The sequence below is a fragment of the Mastigoproctus giganteus genome, chromosome 5, assembly GCF_048544385.1.
Source record: "Mastigoproctus giganteus isolate SK-2022 chromosome 5, ASM4854438v1, whole genome shotgun sequence".
NCBI lineage: Eukaryota > Metazoa > Arthropoda > Arachnida > Uropygi > Thelyphonidae > Mastigoproctus > Mastigoproctus giganteus.
Window position 1 is genome coordinate 225,266,592 of NC_143579.1, and position 21,150 is coordinate 225,287,741.

At 34.9% G+C, this 21,150-nt stretch overlaps 1 protein-coding gene across 1 annotated transcript in view; it reads right to left on the reverse strand.

Moving 5' to 3' along the window:
- LOC150086169 (uncharacterized) overlaps positions 1-21,150 on the reverse strand; it is a 249,210-nt gene that overhangs the window by 178,356 nt on the left and 49,704 nt on the right. Inside the window, exons 4-5 of the mRNA XM_090374434.1 lie at positions 8,723-8,874; positions 5,131-5,230 (exon numbers count right to left, since the gene is read on the reverse strand). Coding sequence (XP_090230560.1) covers positions 5,131-5,230; positions 8,723-8,874 — 252 coding nt within the window. The remainder of the gene's footprint in view (positions 1-5,130; positions 5,231-8,722; positions 8,875-21,150) is intronic.

Consider the following 21,150-nt stretch of genomic DNA (forward strand, 5'->3'; position numbering starts at 1 on the left):
CCACACCACATATAACCCTAACTGTAGTATTAATTTTTCAAATTTGTTTTGTCATAATTGAAGTTTCTTTTTCTATTAGTATTTGAGACATAACCACATTTGTTCTTTATAGTAAAGTAGCTTATTTGAGCAATTAACAACTTGCTGGCTTCCTACAATCCAGTGTAAACCTCTTTCCCCAAAATTTGAATTTATGGCTCCTACTTCTGGAATTATTATAACAGCGAAAATTTTGTCTTCATTCAATTTACAATCCTCTCTCTCAGTGTCTTGTTGCCCTCAACCAGGTCCCCTCAAAGATGTCTAGTAACCAAGCTCTGTAGACCACATATTTAGTCTTCCACATATGGACACCCCTTTGCAAATCTTCCAAGTGAGTGTGTGTCTTTGAATCCCTTCAAGATGCAAATCCCCCCCCCCTCTTTTAGGTGTGGTATCCATAAGAGAATAAAATTAAATTTATTTGGTTTGCATTGCATATAATGCACATTTTACACATACTACTGTACTGTATTTCCTTTAACAAAAACTTCCCCATTCACAACAGATAGCTGATGTGCCACTGTGGCAGAAGCTGCAAAGTGACATAGCAGTATGTTGCATTTTATATACAAAATTGATGATCTGTATTTAATATAAAACTTGAAGTCAATTGTTTGTGTTTCTATAATTCATAATGTGCCAGGGAAATATTTATTGCATTAGAACTGAAATATCACATAAGTACATTAATAAAACTGACAGTTAGTTAAGCTTGTGGCAGGTATGTAACTTCAACAGGACAAAAGAACAATTTCTTCTATAATCAAGAAAGCTTATATGTATTTTGGTTGCAAAACAGAAGATCAAAATAAACCTTGAGCCACCAAATATCTGTTATGAATGTTGTACAGTGACACTGAGGATGGTTGAACAGAAAACTTAAATGTATGCCATTTGCAGTGCCAAGATATGGCAAGAACAAAATGACCACTTTGAGGACTGCTACTTTTGTTTAACCAAGACTGCTTACTTTTCAACTAAAAGTAAGAGAGGATTCAATATACCAATCTGTCTTCAGTTGTGTAGCCAGTGGCTCATTTTGGTGGCATGTCAACTCCTAAGCCTCCTCAGTCAGATCAATACTGGCTAATAAACCTTAAAATGTTTTTCATTTTAAGCACACATTAAAAATGCCCATCCAGTTACTTGAACTATATCATAAACTTATGGATACTTAATAATTATGTTTCTGATGGATCCAAAATTTACTTGTAAACTGTTGGTAAGGCAAGACAGAGTCCTGAGTTCTTGTAAATCTTTACCTACACATAACATAGAACCTCTTTTCCCAAGGACATAGTTTTTTTTGATGATTTACTCATCCTTAATGCACCTGAATCAATACTGCTGACTGTTTAGACAAATGAAAACTCACAAATTACCTAAAAACACCTGAAACAAAAGGATCAAATAGTTATTGCAATGCTTAGAATCTTTATTGCAACGCTTAGAATCTTTAATGCAAATAGTTATACTGTATATATTTCAAAAATATATTTCAGATAAAATTGTTTGCTACTTAGACTCAGAAGTTCATATCTCACATTATCAATCTACATAACAATAGACTAGTTAGCTTCAAGATGGTAATTTTGTGAAATGGCACTCAACATTTCAAAATCTATTCATTCCAATGTTACCTCGGGCCAATGCCTTAGACAGCATTCATAAGGCTAACAATATATCTGGCTAACAATATAAAATCCATGTACAAAAATCTCAACAATATATCTGGCTAACAATATAAAATCCATGTACAAAGACAACAAAATCCAACAGCTTATTTAATTTCTTTTTAAAAAAGTACAAATTATCAACCACAAAAAAATTTTAATAATAGACTCAGTTGTGATCAGATCTGGTATCAGTTTCACCTGAATGTTAGGAGTATATATTTTGTACACAGCCACTTTTCGGTTTTTAGGATATCTTATACATATTAGAAAAATATGTAGCCACTGATAACCACTGTACATTTATATATAATCAACTTCTAAACTATTATTTAAATTTATCCAACCTGAACATGATCAAGAACTCGGCCAAATTTTATTTCCCATAATAACCCAATACTATTTTTCCATTCGTTCACACAAAATTCTGTTTTCCATTTATTCTTCTCAAGTTTTAATATTTTTTCTTTAACCATTCTGGTTATTCACACCAGTAATGACACTTGCAGTTTTGTTCCAGCACCAATCAACACGAGTGTGATGGTGCCAAGGTTATGCTTTTACTTTTTAGTCTTTATTTTACTTCCTTCTATACGATTTTTTTTTTTCATAAACACGAACTCCCTATAACTATCCTATTTCACAAACATCCAACCCTGCTAAATTAATGTTAATGCTCGATTCAACAGTATTTGTATAACAGCTGGCAGTTAAATTTTCTATTTCTATTTGGCTCAAAATTATAACATTACATAAATTATAACATAAATTTGGGCTCAAAATTCATAAGTAGACCTCAACTAAATTTATTTATCTAAGAGTGGCCACAGTAAACTTAACAATAACAGTAAATTCTAACTCAAAGTTAGACATGAACTAATTCAAAGATAAATTTTCTGCACAGCTTTTACAAGCAGTAATTTCACACCTGTCACAATAATTGGTGTTTTTTTTTTTTTTTTTTTGCACAAAAAGAAATTTCACAACTGCAAACATACACTTGTAACACACAAAAAATAGTGTAACCCACAATGAACATTTTCTTTAATCCTCTTCACTCACAACTGTTCTAAAGTAACATAAAACTGCTCCATTACAGTTACCAGGTTGTCACTATAAAACAAATTTATGTGGGCTGTAATCAGCAGGAGCAGCCCACACTATGTTACAAAAGTGATAGGAGTAGCACTAAAAGAGAGAAATCCTTTTTCACATAGACTACAAGTATTAAACAGCAAATAATATCCTAAAATATGAATATCTCTCTCTCCAGCAAGTATGTACAATTATATACAATAAATAAAAATAGAGCTATTTTAATATACAACCTGTATGCTTCAAGCAGCATGACTATTATAATAGCAAAAACCAAACTATGCCGTCTTTGTTATTCCACTGAATTTCTTTATACTACAATTGTCTTCTTTCTCACACTGATAAATTAACATATTAGTTGTCCACTATTAAAAAGTCTACTGCAATGAAACTAAAAGGTACTTAAGATTTTAAATGAGAAAATTTTAAAAATCATTAGAATTATTCTTATTCATGAATTTGTTCTTCTAACAACACGACAGCCAAAATAAGTCTTATTCTGGCTGTCTCATCGGTATAAGCAATATATATTTCATTGTGAAAACTGTTATGGTATTAATTAATAAGAGTGTTCAACTAAAAATTGATTGATTTACTCCTATATATTTTTTTATTATACTTCAAACCTATTTAAATCAAAATGAACATATTTTGGTACCCTGAACTTATTAACCAGGTTTTACTATAACTTATAATTCAAAATAACAGTTGTAATTGCAACAAGAATGCAATTCTTGATTAGAGCACTCATTTTCTAATTAGTTTTAATCATACTAACTCAGAACAGTTAGCACAATTAGAACTAATGATTAATATCAAAGATGCAATATGAATTAATTTTAAAAAAAGAAGAAAAAAAAAAGGATAATAATCAAGTGTGTGTGTGTGTGTGTGTGTGTGTGTGTGTGTGTGTGTGTGTGTGTGTGTGTGTAATTCTACAATGGCAAAAAAACTCAAACCAATGCCTGAACATACATTTATGCATAGTTAAGCATGGAATAATCACATGCAAGTTTGTGGTTAAGCAATGCAGAAAGCAGGTGTTTTATGTGAATTTTGATACAAATCAGTAGTTATAACTTCAGGATAGTTTGTGCAAGTCCCGAAGATCCTTAAAGTCTTAGTGGCAGGTCAATTAATATTTGAAAATGTTCCTAATAATACAAATTTCATATATACAAAAACACATTTCAGTGAAACAGAAGGATATCTATAATAAGTTAATGTTTTAGTTCATTTTATTAAATGATATGCATACAGACCAAAGGTAACTGTATGCAATCCTAGATAATTCACAGATCTACTTTCTTCAACACTTTCACATGCAAAATCAAAATTAATTATGGTAAATAATATTTATCACAGTTCATGTGCAAATGATTCTTTCCAACACAATCATCTACATGTGACAAGTCATATTTAGTGTCCAAAGGATTACTAATTTTTGTATAACTAACTTAATATCAATATTGTACATAAGGAGAGAAGCATTAACATCCCTAAGACCAGTTAAAAAGCTCATTCATGAAAATCCCAAAGGGAGTGGGGGAGCTTAGGGAAGAACCAAGAGCCATGCTCCTCCACCTACATACACAATCATCATCAGAAAGGGGACAAAGCATATACTCCTCCAAAACACACAGACCAGTGACAAAACTACAAATTCTGCCCCCTACTAGCTTGCTGAATGGCTCATGTGAGTAAACAAAAACCAAATCAGCTGTTAGGATCATCCCCACACATGGTGGCAGCACAGTAGTTTTTGCCACAGACTGACAATGATCTATCAGCCAAACAAATCACCAAACATTTCAATGCCTAAGAAGGTTATTTATTCAATGATAGTTAAAGAAACAGTATCAATGGATAGATAAAAAATTGCCTTTAAGTCTGTAGGTACAGCACCAAGTAATAATCAACTACAAAAGTTAAGAGCATAGAGTAAGAAAGCAATATTTTTATAGCATCATAAGAAGATTAATAAACCAACAATGAAATATTTATCAAACCCAATAAGATCTTCAGTAAAATTTCCTCAGTTATTTAAAATTAATTAATATCAGATTTAATTTTATCTATGTCAGCCTTAATATGTGACTACCTATATTTCTCTTGAAGCTAGACCTAATCCCAGTATTCTAGTAATTATACTATTCTTATGTGATCTTTGTGACTCAGATAATGCAGTGGCAAAAGAGTATGCAGTCCTGTAGGAATACAAATGAAAATGAGAAACAAAAGGAAAAGGACTGGAAGAATGATTTTAAAAGGTTAAGGCTAGAATTAATGCACAATACTTCTTAATTTATGAGTATATCACCTCGGTTTAAGAGAGGAAGGCACTGCTGGCACACTCTGGCTTCTTTGTTACGAAGGTATTCCAACTTTGCTTTCTGGTTGCAGCACTGTGAACATAGAACCTAAAATGGAGAAATTAATTCAGTTTAGTGAATCTGAAAAATAAACTCAAAACAACAACTGCTGTTCGAAACTTTATCACAATTACAACCATAATCAATTCATTGACATAATTAAGATAGGAGAAATTGGCATAATTAAGAAAGGAGCAATACAAGCTGAAGTGGGAGAACAGACTTAAATGCATTAGCATTAGTAGAGGCATTTGATGCAAGAAAGCAAGCTTATGCAGCATCAGCCAAAAAAAAAAAAATAATAATAATAATAAATAAATAAATAAAAAATAACCACTTCCACTTCACCCCTCTGTTCGTTCGAAATACCTGTCCAGCTGAGCCTTAAACTTATTTAGGCTATCAACTTCCACGAACAAGGGATGGAAGTCTATTCCACCAACCAACCACCCACTGGCTAAAGGCAAATTTCCTCACCTCTATCCTACATCTGTCTTTTCTCAATTTGAATTTATGCCTTCTCAGGTGATTATTCTGAGCAAGAGGAAGAATCCCATCAGCATTGAGCATGCTCAAACCATTCAAGCATTGAGCATGCTCAAACTTTATACACCTCTATCAGATCACCTCGCTGGTGCCTAGTCCCAGACACTGTAATTTGGAAAACTTAAGCCTTTCTTCGTAAGAGCACCCCTTTGTTCCATTCACTAATCTTGTTGCCCTTCTCCATACTCGTTCCAGCATCTCTACATCCTTCTTGAAATGAGGCCTCCAGACCTGTATACAGTACTCTAGGTGTGGCCTGACCACTGCCTTATACAAGGGAATAATCACCTCCTTATCCCTGCTAGAAAAATTCCTATATATCATCGACAATACACCATGAGCTACTCTTGCAGCCTGTCTACACTGCTCAGAAAACTTCATATCTGCCTGCACAACCACCCCCAGGTCCCTTTAATTCTCTACCACTGTCAGTGTAGTACCACAGAGTTGATACGTTGCTCTGGGGTTGCTGTTTCCCATATGTAGTACTTTACATTTGTCAATGTTAAACTTCATTTGCCACCTCTCAGCCCATCTGCTCAACCTTTCCAGATCCTGTTGCAGTAGCATAGTGTCAGTAGTGTCCTTGACAACCCTGCCAACCTTCGTATCATCTGCAAACTTGGACATTAAGCTTGATATACCATCATCAATATCATTTATAAATACAGAAAACAATAATGGACCCAATACTGAACCCTGAGGGACTCCACTAATAACATTAGTCCACGTTGAGCAGTGTACATTGATTACCACTCTCTGTCTTCTCCCCCTCAACCACCTCTTTATCCATAGCAGCAATTTGCCTCCAATGCCACACTGCTCCAATTTGTGCAGCAGTCTTCCATGTGCAACAGTATCAAAAGCCTTTCTAAGATCCAAGTATATAATATCAAAGTTATTCCCTGCATCCAGTTCTTTTGTGACTGCATCATAGTATCCAATCAAATTGGTCAGGCAAGACTTCCCCTTAACAAAACCATGCTGTGTCCGAGCTATAACTGAAGTCTTGTCTAAATGATCCTGCAGTGCTTCTTTAGGGGAAGTACCCATGGACTGGAGATGTGCAAATGTGACCCCTCCTTTGTGAATTGGGGTCACATTTGCACATCTCCAGTCCATGGGTACTTCCCCTGAGTCCAAGGAAGCTCTCATAATTATGGCTAAGGGTTTGCTTACTTCCTTTGCTGCCTCCTTTAATATAACTGGATAGATCCCATCCACCCCAGGTGCCTTTCTTGTATTTATCTTCACAAACATTCCTTATGTTTGTGAAAACTTAACACATGAAATTAACTTAATGGCCGTCTGTAAGTAAAATGGTGCACAGTACTATTTATTGTGTACTATTATCCTCTGCTTTAATAATAGTCTGACAAAAATTAGCTTTCTTTTTAGAATAGAGAGATGAGATGCGAAACAAGTTCAGCAGATCAAAGCTTGTTCTTGGATATTATTTGGAAGGGTAAAAAAACATAAATGATGGCATAACATTATGTGGCATGATCATTCTGTGTGACTTGGAATTTCCCAAAGTCACTAACCTCAACTATCCGTGAAGGCAACTTATTCAAATGATTACCAATTCATTGGCTAAAGGAAAAATTCATACAATCCAGTCTATAATCCTTTCCTTTTAGTTTGAATTTAAATTGAAAATTTCATTTTATTAATTTAGCTATTCACCCCTTGCAGTCTTTTAAATCCCAATCAGATCACACTCTAAGGTACCTGGTTACCAAATTCTGTAACTCACATATTCAAAGTCACTCCTCATATGGGCACCCTTCAGCCAATCTAACCAGATACACTGCCCATCTGTGGACCTTTAATCTGTGTATTTTTATTTTCTTTTTAAGTACGACCTCTAGAACTGGGTCAACTGCAGTTTCAATTACCTCATACAATAGCTTTATTTTATTTATTTATTTTAGAAATACGAGGTGTGGAAATAAAGTTCTCAGACGGTGATGTTGCTGTTATACTTGATGAGTCTGAAAATAAATGGAAGTGGTTTGTTGTAGTTCAAACTTTCTCCAACAGATGGTGGTACAGAGATTGTCCAGCGGGCTGACAGGTTGCAAGTAACAGCCAGTTTCATTAGAATAATGTTAATGTTCTGTGTCACTATTTGTAACGAAGCAATGAACAAATATCAAATTTTGCTTTCAACTGGAAAAAACTGCAACAGAAATGTAAAAAATGTTAAAAACCGTTTGTGGTGATGAAACTTGAAGTCATATACCAGCGTGTTTGAATGGTATAAGCACTTCAAAGACTGACATGAGGATGTTCATGACACAAGAAGCACATGTCTGTCAACCTCTTGAGAGGACAGAGCTGCAAAAGTCTGTGAAATTGTGGCAAAAGATCATCATTTGGCCCTCAGAATGATGACTGATGAGTTGGTTGTGAATAAGGAGACTGCTTGTCAAATCCTTCTTGAAGATTTAGGTAAAGGATGGTCTGTGGAAAATTTATGCTGCCAAGCCTCACAGCTGAGCAGAAGTTACAAACAGTGTCATCCTGCAACGACTGTAACTTCTGCTCAGCTGTGATGTGCTTTCAAACAACAGATAAAAAATCATGTTATATATTGTGGCACAGGAAAGATAAAAACTGGGGGATCGCATTGCCTGTTACATCAATGCAGTTCATCAGGTAGCACAGTCCACCATTGGGTAGCTGCAATTTTTGACTGACATTATCTCTAATCCTTTATTACTATACAGTATAAATGGGAATTTCTCTAATGTTATAATGTTATTTTATTTTCTGAACATTCCAAGAAAACTGATCTTGACAGAGGCAACATGAAACATGCAATATCACATGCAGATAGCAATGAGTCACATCCATCACATTGTCCAATTTGAAATTGCTAGCAATCATCTACTTGATTTAAAAATTTTAAACAACTAACACTCATCTAGTTAATTCAAAAATTTTAAACAGCTAACAAACATCTAGTTGATTCAAAGCAAAATCAATTACCTTCCCACAGGCTCTACAGTGGTGCCGCCTTTTGATCATGGTAAATTTTACATCACAATGCATACAGTGGGGAGCATCATCATCTCGAATCCAGAAAGGTGGTTTTCTCCCTAACTGATCTTCTTCTTCTTCTTCTGCAGGTGTAACAGAATCTGTAAAAAAAAGATTGCCTGAGATAATTAACAAGAAAAAGACTTACATAATTTACACAATTCTCTTTTCAAAATAAAAACAGTAATTATATTTTACAAAATAAAGTCAATTTTTTTAGGTGAAATTGTGCTACATTATTCATTTCATTTTAACCATAAACATATTTTGTGTAAATAATAATATTCAAATTAGTACAGTAGGCCCTCGATTTAATAGACTTCGGATTTAATGGACAAAAAATTTCTGCTAAAGGAAAAATTTAGAAACTTTTTTTTTTTTTTTTTGATCCGCAAATAGAGCACGCTAAAACATTGGGTCAATGAGTCAGTATTATCTTATCATGCATCCGGTGTTGTGCTTGGGTATTACGTCATCTAGTTGAGGGGGAGTTAATAGAGGGGAAGTGATTAATGGTGTGCATCAACAGTGTCAGTCTACCAGTGCTGCAGTTCATCCTATTCTATTTTTTACGTTTTGGTTATTTTTGCATTTAACATAATTGTGATTTTTACATAATTTATAATAAATACGTAATATTTGTCTATCATTACGCATCATGGGATAAAGAAGTAAAGCGTAAACGTGTTAACTTGAGTGTTGCACACAAATTATAACTGATTGAGAAACTTGAAGGTGGTGTAACCATTGCATGTGTGTGTGTGTACGAGATTTATAGTCAGAAAGCAAACAATTTCAGACATTCGCAAAAATAAAAAAACTTAATGAGTTTGCATTACAATACAGTGTAGATGATTGTTACAAGACTACTTTCTACAGTTGGTAGTAGAAAACAAATGAAAGTGGCTGAAGATAAAAACCTAGAGGAAACAGTGTGCAAGTGGTTTGATCAGCAGCGCTCAAGTGGTGTTGAGTTCAAGTCAGCTGCTAAAAGGCTTGCTAAGCATATGAGCCTAAAATTTCAGGGGAGTGATGGATGGCTGGCTGTGGCGTTTTCGAAAGCACCATGGCATTGTTAATAACAGAACCTGTGATGAATCTTTAGGTGCAGATTAAGAACAAGTTGAGGCTTTCAGAAATTATCTAAATGACAGTAAAAATGAGGGCATCATTTTATCCAACTTTATAATGCTGACGAGACGGCTTTTTTATTGTGCTGTTCCTGAAAATACCCAGGCTTATAAGCATGAAACAAGCACCCCTGGTTATAAGCTAAATAAGGAGCGAATTTCAGTTTTATTTTGTGCAAATGCTGATGGCTTGCATCAGCTTAAGCCTATGATAGTTGATAAGGTAAAAAAACCTCGTGCTTTAAAGGATTTAATGAACCAGTTACCGGTGATATATTCCCACTCAAAAAATGCCTGGTTTACAATGGATATTTTCTGTGACTGGTTCTTTAACCATTTATTTCTGATGTGCGATGCTATCAGGCAGATGTGCTGAAAATTCCTTCACATGAAATAAAGGCTGTTTTACTGCTAGATAATGCACCTGCTCACCCTAATGCTGAGAGGTTAGTTAGCAGAGATGGGAAAATTAAATGTGTTTTTCTGCCTCCTAACACTACTTCACTGATACAACCAATGGATCAGAGTGTAATCGTTGCATGTAAGAGGTTGTATAAGAAGTTTTTGGAAGAGGTGATGGTTGTTCTGGAAGAAACAGGAGATGCAGAAAAAGATATGAGGCACCAGGACACTGCAAAATTTACATGCATACAACATCAGATCTGCTATCTTCAACTTAGCAGCTGTGTCGAAAGATATGAAAATTACTACCTTGGCCAATGCTTGGAAGTAGTTGTTGTACGACGTAGAACCTGAAATGGACTTTGAGGGAGTTGAGGTATCTAATTTTCGGGACTCTTCTGAGGGCCAGAAAAAAAAATGCAACTGAGAATGATGCGGAACAGTGGCTCAAAAATGATGGTGATCTGGGCTATCAAGTTTTTTCTGAGGTAGAGATTGCAGAAAATGTTCTTCATGGAGAAGAAGTATATGATGATGACAAAGATGAAGAATCAGTTGCACCTCATCCTAAATTGTCTGTTATAAGACAATATATGGATGACATCATACATTATATTGAATCATCATCAGACCCTGATGTGCTTCCTTACTATGAACATTTCAGAGAACTTCTATTTACAGCAATAAGGAAGCAGCACCAAGGTGTACTGAGGTTGCATTAAAATACAGTGTAGATGATTGTTCCAAGACTACTTCTACAGTTGATAGTAGAAAACAAATGAAAGTGGCCGAAAATAAAAACCTAGAGGAAACAGTGTACAAGTGGTTTGATCAGCAGCGCTCAAGTGGTGTTGAGTTCAAGTCAGCTGCTAAAAGGCTTGCTAAGCATATGGGCCTAAAATTTCAGGGGAGTGATGGATGGCTGACTGTGGCGTTTTCGAAAGCACCATGGCATTGTTAATAACAAAACCTGTGATGAATCTTTAGGTGCAGATTAAGAACAAGTTGAGGCTTTCAGAAATTATCTAAATGACAGAAAAAATGAGGGCTTCATTTTATCAAGGTGTAACAGTAAGACAACTGAAGCTTTATGATTTCTTCAAGACCACTTCATCAACTGCACCTGTTTCAACAGAATACTCTACCACCAAGGAATTAACACCTCTTCCTCCATATGACAGTTGTTTCTGACTCTGAAAATTGTGATTCTTTCAATTAAGTTAATATTATGTATCTTTTTTGTCTTTTATTCAATGGAGTTTAAGAATTTTAAAGTATTTTTTTTCCTCTAAAATAGATTTAAATTAAAAAACTAATGTTCACATTGAAAACAACTGTGAGCTTTAAGGGAAAAAAAAAAAATTTTAAAAAGTGGTGGAAACACTCCATTAGTTACATTGTATAGTTTTTGATGTGTTTAATTAAAATAAAGTTTGGTTCCTGTCGTAAATTTACTTTTATATTTTTAACAGATATTTTAGTGGTGTGTATAAATTACTCAATATACATTAAAATAATATTTTATTCATACTTATACATTATAATAACATCCTGTACATTGTAAGTTCATTATTAATATGTTTTTAAAATACATTCGATTTAACGGACTTTTGGAAATAGCAGACATCCCCTTCCCCCAATTGGTCCGTTAAATCAAGGCCTGTATTTCTTTAATTGCAATGAACTGGAATTCAGAATCTTAATTAATAGCAATCTCTAACAAAGAAAATTTCAATCACAATCTACATACAAGGTTGCCATAGCTGAGTAGTCAGGCAAGCGGGTACATAAATACACTTGCCTTGAGTGACCGGAGTTCAAACCCATGACTACTAAATACGGTGCTGTTTCTTGTACTGTCTATCTTGTGAACTCCTCTGACCGTTTGGTTGTCCCGGAGTATAAACAGAAAATTTATTTATTTATATAGTACATATATACAATCATTTATGAAACCTGTTAAAATGCAATTCTGCTTATAATGCGATGCAAGCACAGTTCCCATTTTCCTTCAGTTGAAACATGTTTTTAGCCACTGAAGATCAACATTTTGTATTCCTTGTGAACACATGGTGATATTTTCAGTTTAACCCAAGTCCGTGATATGCATTATCCTTTGATTTCCATAAGAACAATAATAAACGATTTATAACTTTACTTGTTACAAGTAAAGTTACAACAGTCCAGTCTGCAAAACAGTACACTGAACTTAAATTTCTTGAAACAGAAAAGGTAGATTCCCTTTCAATCTTACAGTTAAAACACCTTACTGAAATTGCTAAAAAGAAACAAAGAGATGCAATGAAACAGTCAACCCTTGATACAGTTTTTTTTTTTAATATGAAAGACTTGAAAGTAATGATTAAAATGCACAAAAGCTTGTTCACTAATGTCTACTTAGTAATTTAGCATTAGTAGAGGTATATGATGCAAGAAAGCAAGCTTATGCAGCATCAGCCAAAAAAAAAAAATGCCGCTCCCATTTCACCCCTCCATTTGTTCCAAATACCTGTCCAGCTCAGCCTTAAATTTATTTAGGCAATCAACTTCCACAACAGATGGAAGTTTGCTCCACCAATCAACTACCCTCTGGCTAAACGCAAACTTCCGCACATCTATCCTACAACTGTCTTTCCTCAATTTGAATTTATGCCCTCTCAGGTGATTATTCTGAGCAAGAGAAAGAATCCCATCAGCATTGAGCATGCTCAAACTATTCAAGTTTTTATACATCTCAATCAGATCACCTCGCAGTTGCCTAGTCTCAGGACACTGTAATCTGCAAAACTTAAGCCTTTCTTCGTAAAAGCAACCCTTCATTCCATTCTCTACTCATTCCAACAGCTCTACATCCGTCTTAAAATGAGGCCACAAGGGGATAATCACCTCCTTATCCCTGCTAGAAAAATTCCTCTATATCATTGACAAGACACCATGAGCTACTCTTGCAAACCATCTGCACTGCTCAGAAAACTTCATATCTGCCTGCACAATTACCCCCAGGTCCTTTTCATTCTCTACCACTGTCAGTGTGGTACCACAGAGTTGATACGTTACTCTGGGGTTACTGCTTCCCATATGTAATACTTTACATTTGTCAATGTTAAACTTCATTTGCCACCTCTCTGTGCAGGCAGATATGAAGTTCTCTGAGCAGTGCAGATGGGCTGCAAGAGTAGCTCATGGAGTATTGTCAATGATATACAGGAATTTTTCCAGCAGGGATAAGGAGGTGATTATTCCATTGTACAAGGCAATGGTTAGGCCACACCTAGAGTACTGTATACAGGTCTGGAGGCCTCATTTCAAGAAGGATGTAGAGCTGCTGGAACGAGTACAGAGAAGGGCAACAAGATTAGTGAATGGAACAAAGGGGTGCTCTTACAAAGAAAGGCTTAAGTTTTGCAAATTACAGTGTCTGGAGACTAGGCACCAGCGAGGTGATCTGATAGAGGTGTATAAAGCCTTGAATGGTTTAAGCATGCTCAATGCTGATGGGATTCTTCCTCTAGCTCAGAAAAATCACCTGAGAGGGCATAAATTCAAATTGAGGAAAGACAGATGTAGGATAGACGTGCGGAAATTTGCCTTTAGCCAGCGGGTGGTTGGTTGGTGGAACAGACTCCCATCCCTTGTGGTGGAGGTTGATAGCCTAAATAAGTTTAAGGCTCAGCTGGACAGGTATTTTGAACAAACAGAGGGGTGAAGTGGAAGTGGGTTTTTTTTTTTTTTTTTTTGGCTGATGCTGCATAAGCTTGCTTTCTTGCATCAAATGCCTCTACTAATGCTAATGCTCTCAGCCCATCTGCTCAACTTTTCTAGATCCTGTTGCAGCAGCATACTGTCATTAGTGTCCTTAACAACCCCGCCAACTTTCGTATCGTCTGCAAACTTGGACATTAAGCCTGATATACCATCATCAATATCATTTATAAATACAGAAAACAACAATGGACCCAACACTGAACCCTGAGGAACTCCACTAATAACATTAGTTCATGAAAAGCAGTGTCCACTGATTACGAATCTGTCTTCTCCCACTCAACCATCCCTTTATCCATAGCAGCAGTTTGCCTCCAATGCCACACTGTTCCAATTTGTGCAGCAGTCTTCCATGTGCAACAGTATCAAAAGCCTTTCTAAGATCCAAATACAGTCAGTCCTCGTATAACACGTATTTATACTACACTAATTTGATCATACACGATTTATAAATAGGGGAACGATATCGTATACAACACGAACCGAATTCGCTTATGCACAATTCGCCTTTGTTTACAAGAAACGGCAGTCGAACGTGGAATCACCCCAACTGAAAGTATAAATATAAAACTGAATAAAGTCTGAAACTGAATCTAACTTATTAATATAATCATGTTTTACAACTAATCAAGTGTTACAACTGTATCTCCTTTATCTGCCCTCTGTATAATAATGTCTTTATTTTCCCAAAGTTCACATAAAGCTGAACTGGCACGTTTATTCAATTTAGGAAGTCGTGTTTCTTTTATTTTATTCACCACTTTGATAGCTCGTTGAATAAATAAATCTTTTTCTGCAACATTACGAAGTCTAAATTCAATATCAATTATGCACTGTTTTTTTAGGTAGTTTTCAAGATGGTAAATTATAATTTAATCCTTTAGATAAAAGTGAAATCTGGTCCTGTGATAGCGTATATGAGGAAAGATTTGTAACCTGTTTATATGTCGGTTCGTTCAATGTTGGGCAAGGGGGTGTTCACGAACTAGCTGACGTATTCTGTGATAGCATGTTGTGTGTATGGAGGGGGGGGTCGTCACCCAACTTCTATGTACTTGGTCGCAAGTCCATGACAATGTGTTAGAATTCGCATGAACGTGTTTTGACCCTCCCGATAATGTATTCAATTTGTTAAACGTGCCTGTTTTTTCATTTCTGAGGCCTGTGCTTCACATCGCAAATCTATGGGGGTCTTCAATACAGACCAATCGCTAGGATGTAGATAATTTTTTAATTTGTCACTAAGTTTCCTAACCTGGGAAGGGCATTTTTGTTTATTAGGATACCGAGATATTAAGGCAAGTTTAACTATATTACGTGATGTGGCAACTGCAGGTTGCTTTATGCCCGAAATACTACATCAACCAACGATCGTAATATTAAAAAATACTTTATTTTTTAATATTACGTATGTTGAACAGTGGCACAAACAGCTTAACAGATTCTTTAAAGATAACAAATTTAAAATTGTGGCCAGGCCAATGCGGAAACTACACACTATACTGAAAAATCACTCGGTCCTTTCCTTGTTCGCAACACAAATAAATGAACTGGTATACATTTCTTGCAGAGATGCAACTCGTCGTATCAAGGTTCTACGTGTTTCCCTCTGAATTTTTGTGTTAATCAACACGCAGCCTCGGTTCATGCTTCTTGTTCAGCAGCGTCAGAATTAGCCTTTCATGCTGTTAATGAAAAACATACTTTTTTATTTAACGAGGCCAAAATACTTAGTGTCCAACATAATTATACCAGACTTAATTGTAGAAACTGTCAAAATTAAATTACACGAGAATTCCGTTAATATTCGCCGACCATTTCTAATCTCTGATTCGTGGGCTTTTACGTGCATGTGCGAAGACAAATAATCCCTATTTAAGTTTCATGCTCACCCCTATTCGGTAATTTTCATTCCTGTGATCACAACATATGGTTGAAAAGCATTGTCAGCTTCAGGAAGGAAAATCGTTTTGCAAATTTTTTGTTAAATTTCTTTAATTTTTAATTGCATTAGATTGATTTTTAATTGTGTTCAATTGATTTTTAATTAATTTTTACTGTAATGTAAGATTTTCGATTTTTTCATTTTAATTGCTGGAGAATATCATACGGAAGTGTTCTACGTATTATATTGAGGTAAACTTCTCTTATTATTTTACAAATATTTAAATTCTCTATCAGATTTCCAACTTTAAGAAACTGAAAAAACCAAAACCCATTCAAATTGACCTAGTTAAAGAAGTTGTTTTGCAACATTTATATGTACTAAATAAATTAGTAAATTAATAAGAGGAGTTTACCTCAATATAGCACGTGGAACACTTCCGTATGATACCCTCAAGAAATTAAAACGGAAAAAACGACAACAAAATCGAAAAATACTACACCAATCAACAATAGTAATATCAAAAAATACTTTATTTCTGTCCCATATGTTGAACAGTGGCACAAACAGCTTAACAGATTCTTTAAAGATACCGAATTTAAAATTATAGCTAGGCCTATACGGAAGTTACACACTATACTGAACAATCGCTCGGTTCTTTCCGCGTTCGCAACACAAATTAATGATCTAGTATACAACATTTCTTGCGGTGATTGCGACTCGTCTTACCAGGGTTCGACGCGGTTTTCGCTTAATATTCGTGTAAATCAACACGAAGCCTCAGTTCGTGCTTCTCGTTCAGCAGCGTCAGAATTAGCCTTTCATGCCATTAACGAAAAACATACTTTTTTATTTAACGAGGCCAAAATACTTAACGTTCAACGTAATTATACGCAACTATTAATTGCAGAAACCGTTGAAATTAAATTACACGAGAATTCTGTTAATGTTCGGCGGCCATATTTGATCTCCGATGCGTGGACCTTTACGCGCATGCGCGAAGACATATAATCACTATTTAAGTTGCAGGTTTAGCCTGATTCGGTAATTTTCATTCCTGTGATCACGACAGTCGGTCGAAAAGCATTGTCAGCTTCAGGAAGGAAAATCGTTTTGAATATTTTCGTTAGATTCTTTTAATTGCGTTAATTTGAATTTTAATTGTTTTGAATTGTGTTAAATTGATTATTTAATTATTTACATTTTACTTTATTTATATTTTACTTTAATGTACCGGTAAGTTGTCGATTTTTTTCGTTTTTTCCGTTTTAATTTCTGGAGGGTATCATACGGAAGTGTTCCACGTACTATATTGAGGTAAACTCCTCTTATTAATTTACTAATATTATTATCAACGTAGAACATATTGAGTATTACAGCTCTGATTCATACTATCGTACTAAATAAATGCATAACCAATATTGTGATATATAAGAACCTGTACTATACTTTTTTTTTTTTTTTTTCCTAGTCTACTAAGGTTACCAAATGTAGTTGAGCTATCTCCAGACTCTCTCACTATGCATACAGACATCATATAGGTCTGAAGCAGTTTAAACATAACATTGTTGATGGCACCAAGTTTTGCAATACATATGATGCTTCTTTTGGAATATATGTGAGCGATCAAGGCAAATTGTGGACACCTCATTTCTGTGTGGTATTTGTAGGTCAACATTAGAGACACAACAGTGCAAAAGCATACATGTTTGAGTGGACCGTAGATTGTGATTAAACCCCATGTGACTCCTAGATAGTTGTATTCATTTTTAAAATGATTAACTATAAAATCCTCTAACCAGTGATCATGCTAGAGTACAAACGAAACATTTAAGGATGCCGTGGCCAAGTGGTCAAATGTGAGGGTACATTTGTATACAAATTTGAGTTGACAGTGGTTCAACCCAGCATGACTGCTAAATTCAGTGATGTTCTTATATTTTATCTTGTGAACTTTATGTGGTCATCACAGAGTATAAACAGAAAATTTTTTTTTTTTTTTTTTGATATACCTCAAATATGGAAAGAGAACATAAACCAACATGACAACTGCTACTTTTGTACGTTGGACATAAATTTTAAAAAGTTTGTGGATCGAGAAGCTATAGCATATTCAAAAATAGCATTGTCTTTGCTACATTACCACACAATAAAGACCTGAAAAATTCCCACTGCACCTTCTTGAGAAGTCTTCATGAATGGATGATGAGTCTGGTGCACAGAATAATTGAGATTACACCTCATAAGCTTGTTCAAGTAAAGCACATTTCCCTAATCAACAAGAAATGACTTATAGAGACATTTGCATCTAACCAAATCCAATGCCAAACTCTGACATCTTGTTTAAAAGAATGGTATCCACTGGATCCCAGTGCTGCAAGACTTCCACATAGAGAAAATTACATGTCACTTATGCACATTTTTACACTGTTGCAGAATTCCTGTGCCATTGTTTTGATTTGACTGGTCTTTATGAAGAAATTGATTTTTATAGTAGTGACAATCCAGAAGGGTGGCACCTTTCTTTAGACAGTTCAAGTAAGTTTCAAAGTTGCATTACTTTATAAGGGGAATATAGTCCTATTGATTCATACACACTGTTCATATTAAAAAAAAAAAAAAAAACTACAGAAATGTGAAGCATGTGTTAGAAAGGATAAAGTATGACCAGCATAAATGGGATATCTATAGGAACTTGAGATTGGTTCAGAGACTGTCTTGCTTCCACCAGTGTGTATCAAACTGAAACTGGTCAAACAATTTGTTAAAGAATTCGAGGTAATCCTCAACTTTCAAGCACATACAATGTTTCCAAAATTGTCTGATGCAAAACGTGAAAGGTGTGGCTACACAAGAATTGTAAGACAAAATGACTGATGCTGAGCAAATTGTTTGGCAGCTACTTTGCATTGTAGTGAGTGGCTTTCCTGTTAACACCAAGAGTGAAAATTAGAAAAAACTAGTTGATAAGTTGAGTGAAAATTAGAAAAAACTAGTTGATAAGTTGAGTGAAAATTACCAAGAACTAGTTGATAAGTTGAGTGAAAATTACCAAGAACTAGTTGATAAGTTGAGTAAAAATTATGAAAAATGAGATGTATATATTAAGTAAGCTTGCACTTTTACCTGGATTTTTTCCAGAGCAAATTTGTTAGTTGCCTCCCTATCCCACTGAGAGCAGATCTTTTTTAACATTCTCCAATAAAATTTGTTCTAATGAATTTCTACCTTCTTCCTAGAGAAGACTTATCTAAATGTTAAAAGCTCCATTTTTAACCTATATATAAGAAGAGGTGGTATGTATTATTAATGCATTGAAGGAAAAACCCTTAGTTGAGGCCAAAAATGCATACTTAGTCCCTGAGTTGAACAAACTTGCAGCGGCTTATATTTGCAAGGGTCCTTTATGAGTGCCTTGGGGTGCTTCTGTGGGGTACTGGAACAAGTAGGCAATGCTTTTTAGTAAAAGGATTTCATCTGTGAAGAATCATCACTCCAAATAATGCCAGCATCTGTCACCTGTAGCATTTTAACATCAACAAATGCATTTGAACAAGATTCAAAATCTGCATCATTTGAATAGAATTCTATTTCAGTATCAGATGACATTATAAAGAGCTGATTCAATGTAATCAGCTTTAACATACTGTCCATTCCTGTTCAAGTCCTGATGTCCCAGGGTGTAGATCCATCATAACAACTCCTTAATGTAAAATTTTACAGGAAAGCACTTTTTACACAAAATTTTATCAGTAGACAAACTCTAAGGATGATACTATAATAATTAATGATAGACACCAGCCAGGAATTAAACTAAAAATTTACTATACAATGAAATAATATACAATGAAATATGATGCAAATAAAATAAAACACTGATTAAATTATAGTTAAAATATAGTTAAAAACAATAAAATTAATTAAAATAAACTAGGTTAAAAGCGATAAAACAATACAATCTGGAGCTTTCGGAGAACTGCCGTCTCCTTCTTCAACAGCATACTACCAGTGCTAAAACACATCCTTAAGTAGCCGGTCCATGGCACTCATGCACGTGATCATCAGACACATGATCTACATTCTCCATGCGCGTATCGGAAATGGAAGTGGCTCGGGAGCGTGTCAAACAGAAACGGTCATCCCTTCTGAGGACAACTGCCTCAAACAGGGGGTGTAAACGGATCCCCCTGTCCCTATTAATAGTATTGTGACTGGATGAACCGATTCGCAAGCTCTCGAGCCACTTTAAATATCTAAGGATGATGTTTTGTTTTTTACAAAGTAAGGAATTAAAATTCAGCAAGCATAATCTTCAAAAAATTTTACCTTTCCTTCTTGTATAAAATACTAAACTAGATAAAATAACTTTTATAGTGCTTTTACAGCTTTTAGCTCTCTAGACAGAGTGATTGACACCAAGCAAAATCTCAACCATAATGCAATAGCCCACAGTTCAATCAGTGTGTCGATATTGCTCATTTATTGACCACAATTGGACACATATTTGTGCTAAGGCACAAAAAGCTACAGCACACATTGACGCAAGTTTGCATTCCAGCAGCAAACATATCAAGCTGAAATATTACACCCAGTTTGAACTGCTAAAATTTATATTTAATATTGCACATTTGGCCATGGAATTAACAAGTTAATGTAAGCAGTGTGTTACATTTCAGGCAAGTTAGCAAATAGTAATAATTTATAACGGAAATTAATAATAATTTTGATCAAGATGAAAATTTCTTGTGGGATAATTAAGTGACTACACTATTATATCATGTGGTAGATTTAAGTAATTTACTACTGAAATGTTGCAATTTGAATGACTGAAACACCTCAATGTCAAAACAAACAAACAATTCTGGCTACATTACAGGGACTTGTATATACTTTCTTTTATATGAATAGATTTCTGTGGTAAGAGTGGAAAGAGGCTATGACAGATCTTAAAAGCTTTCCAGAGACCAAAGAAACATACACCAAAAATTATATTGATTGAACATTTTCTTATTAAGTAATGTCTAAACATCAATAAGCTTTCTTCTCATTACAGCTGAATTAATCAGCTGTCAATGAAGATTGCTTGACAAAAATATTGGTTTTAACCTGTCATATTGAAAGCTCTAAAAGTAGGGTAGTTCCCCCTCCAAATGGATCAAAATCCAATACTGCATATTTGCATTCAAGAAAGAGTGAAT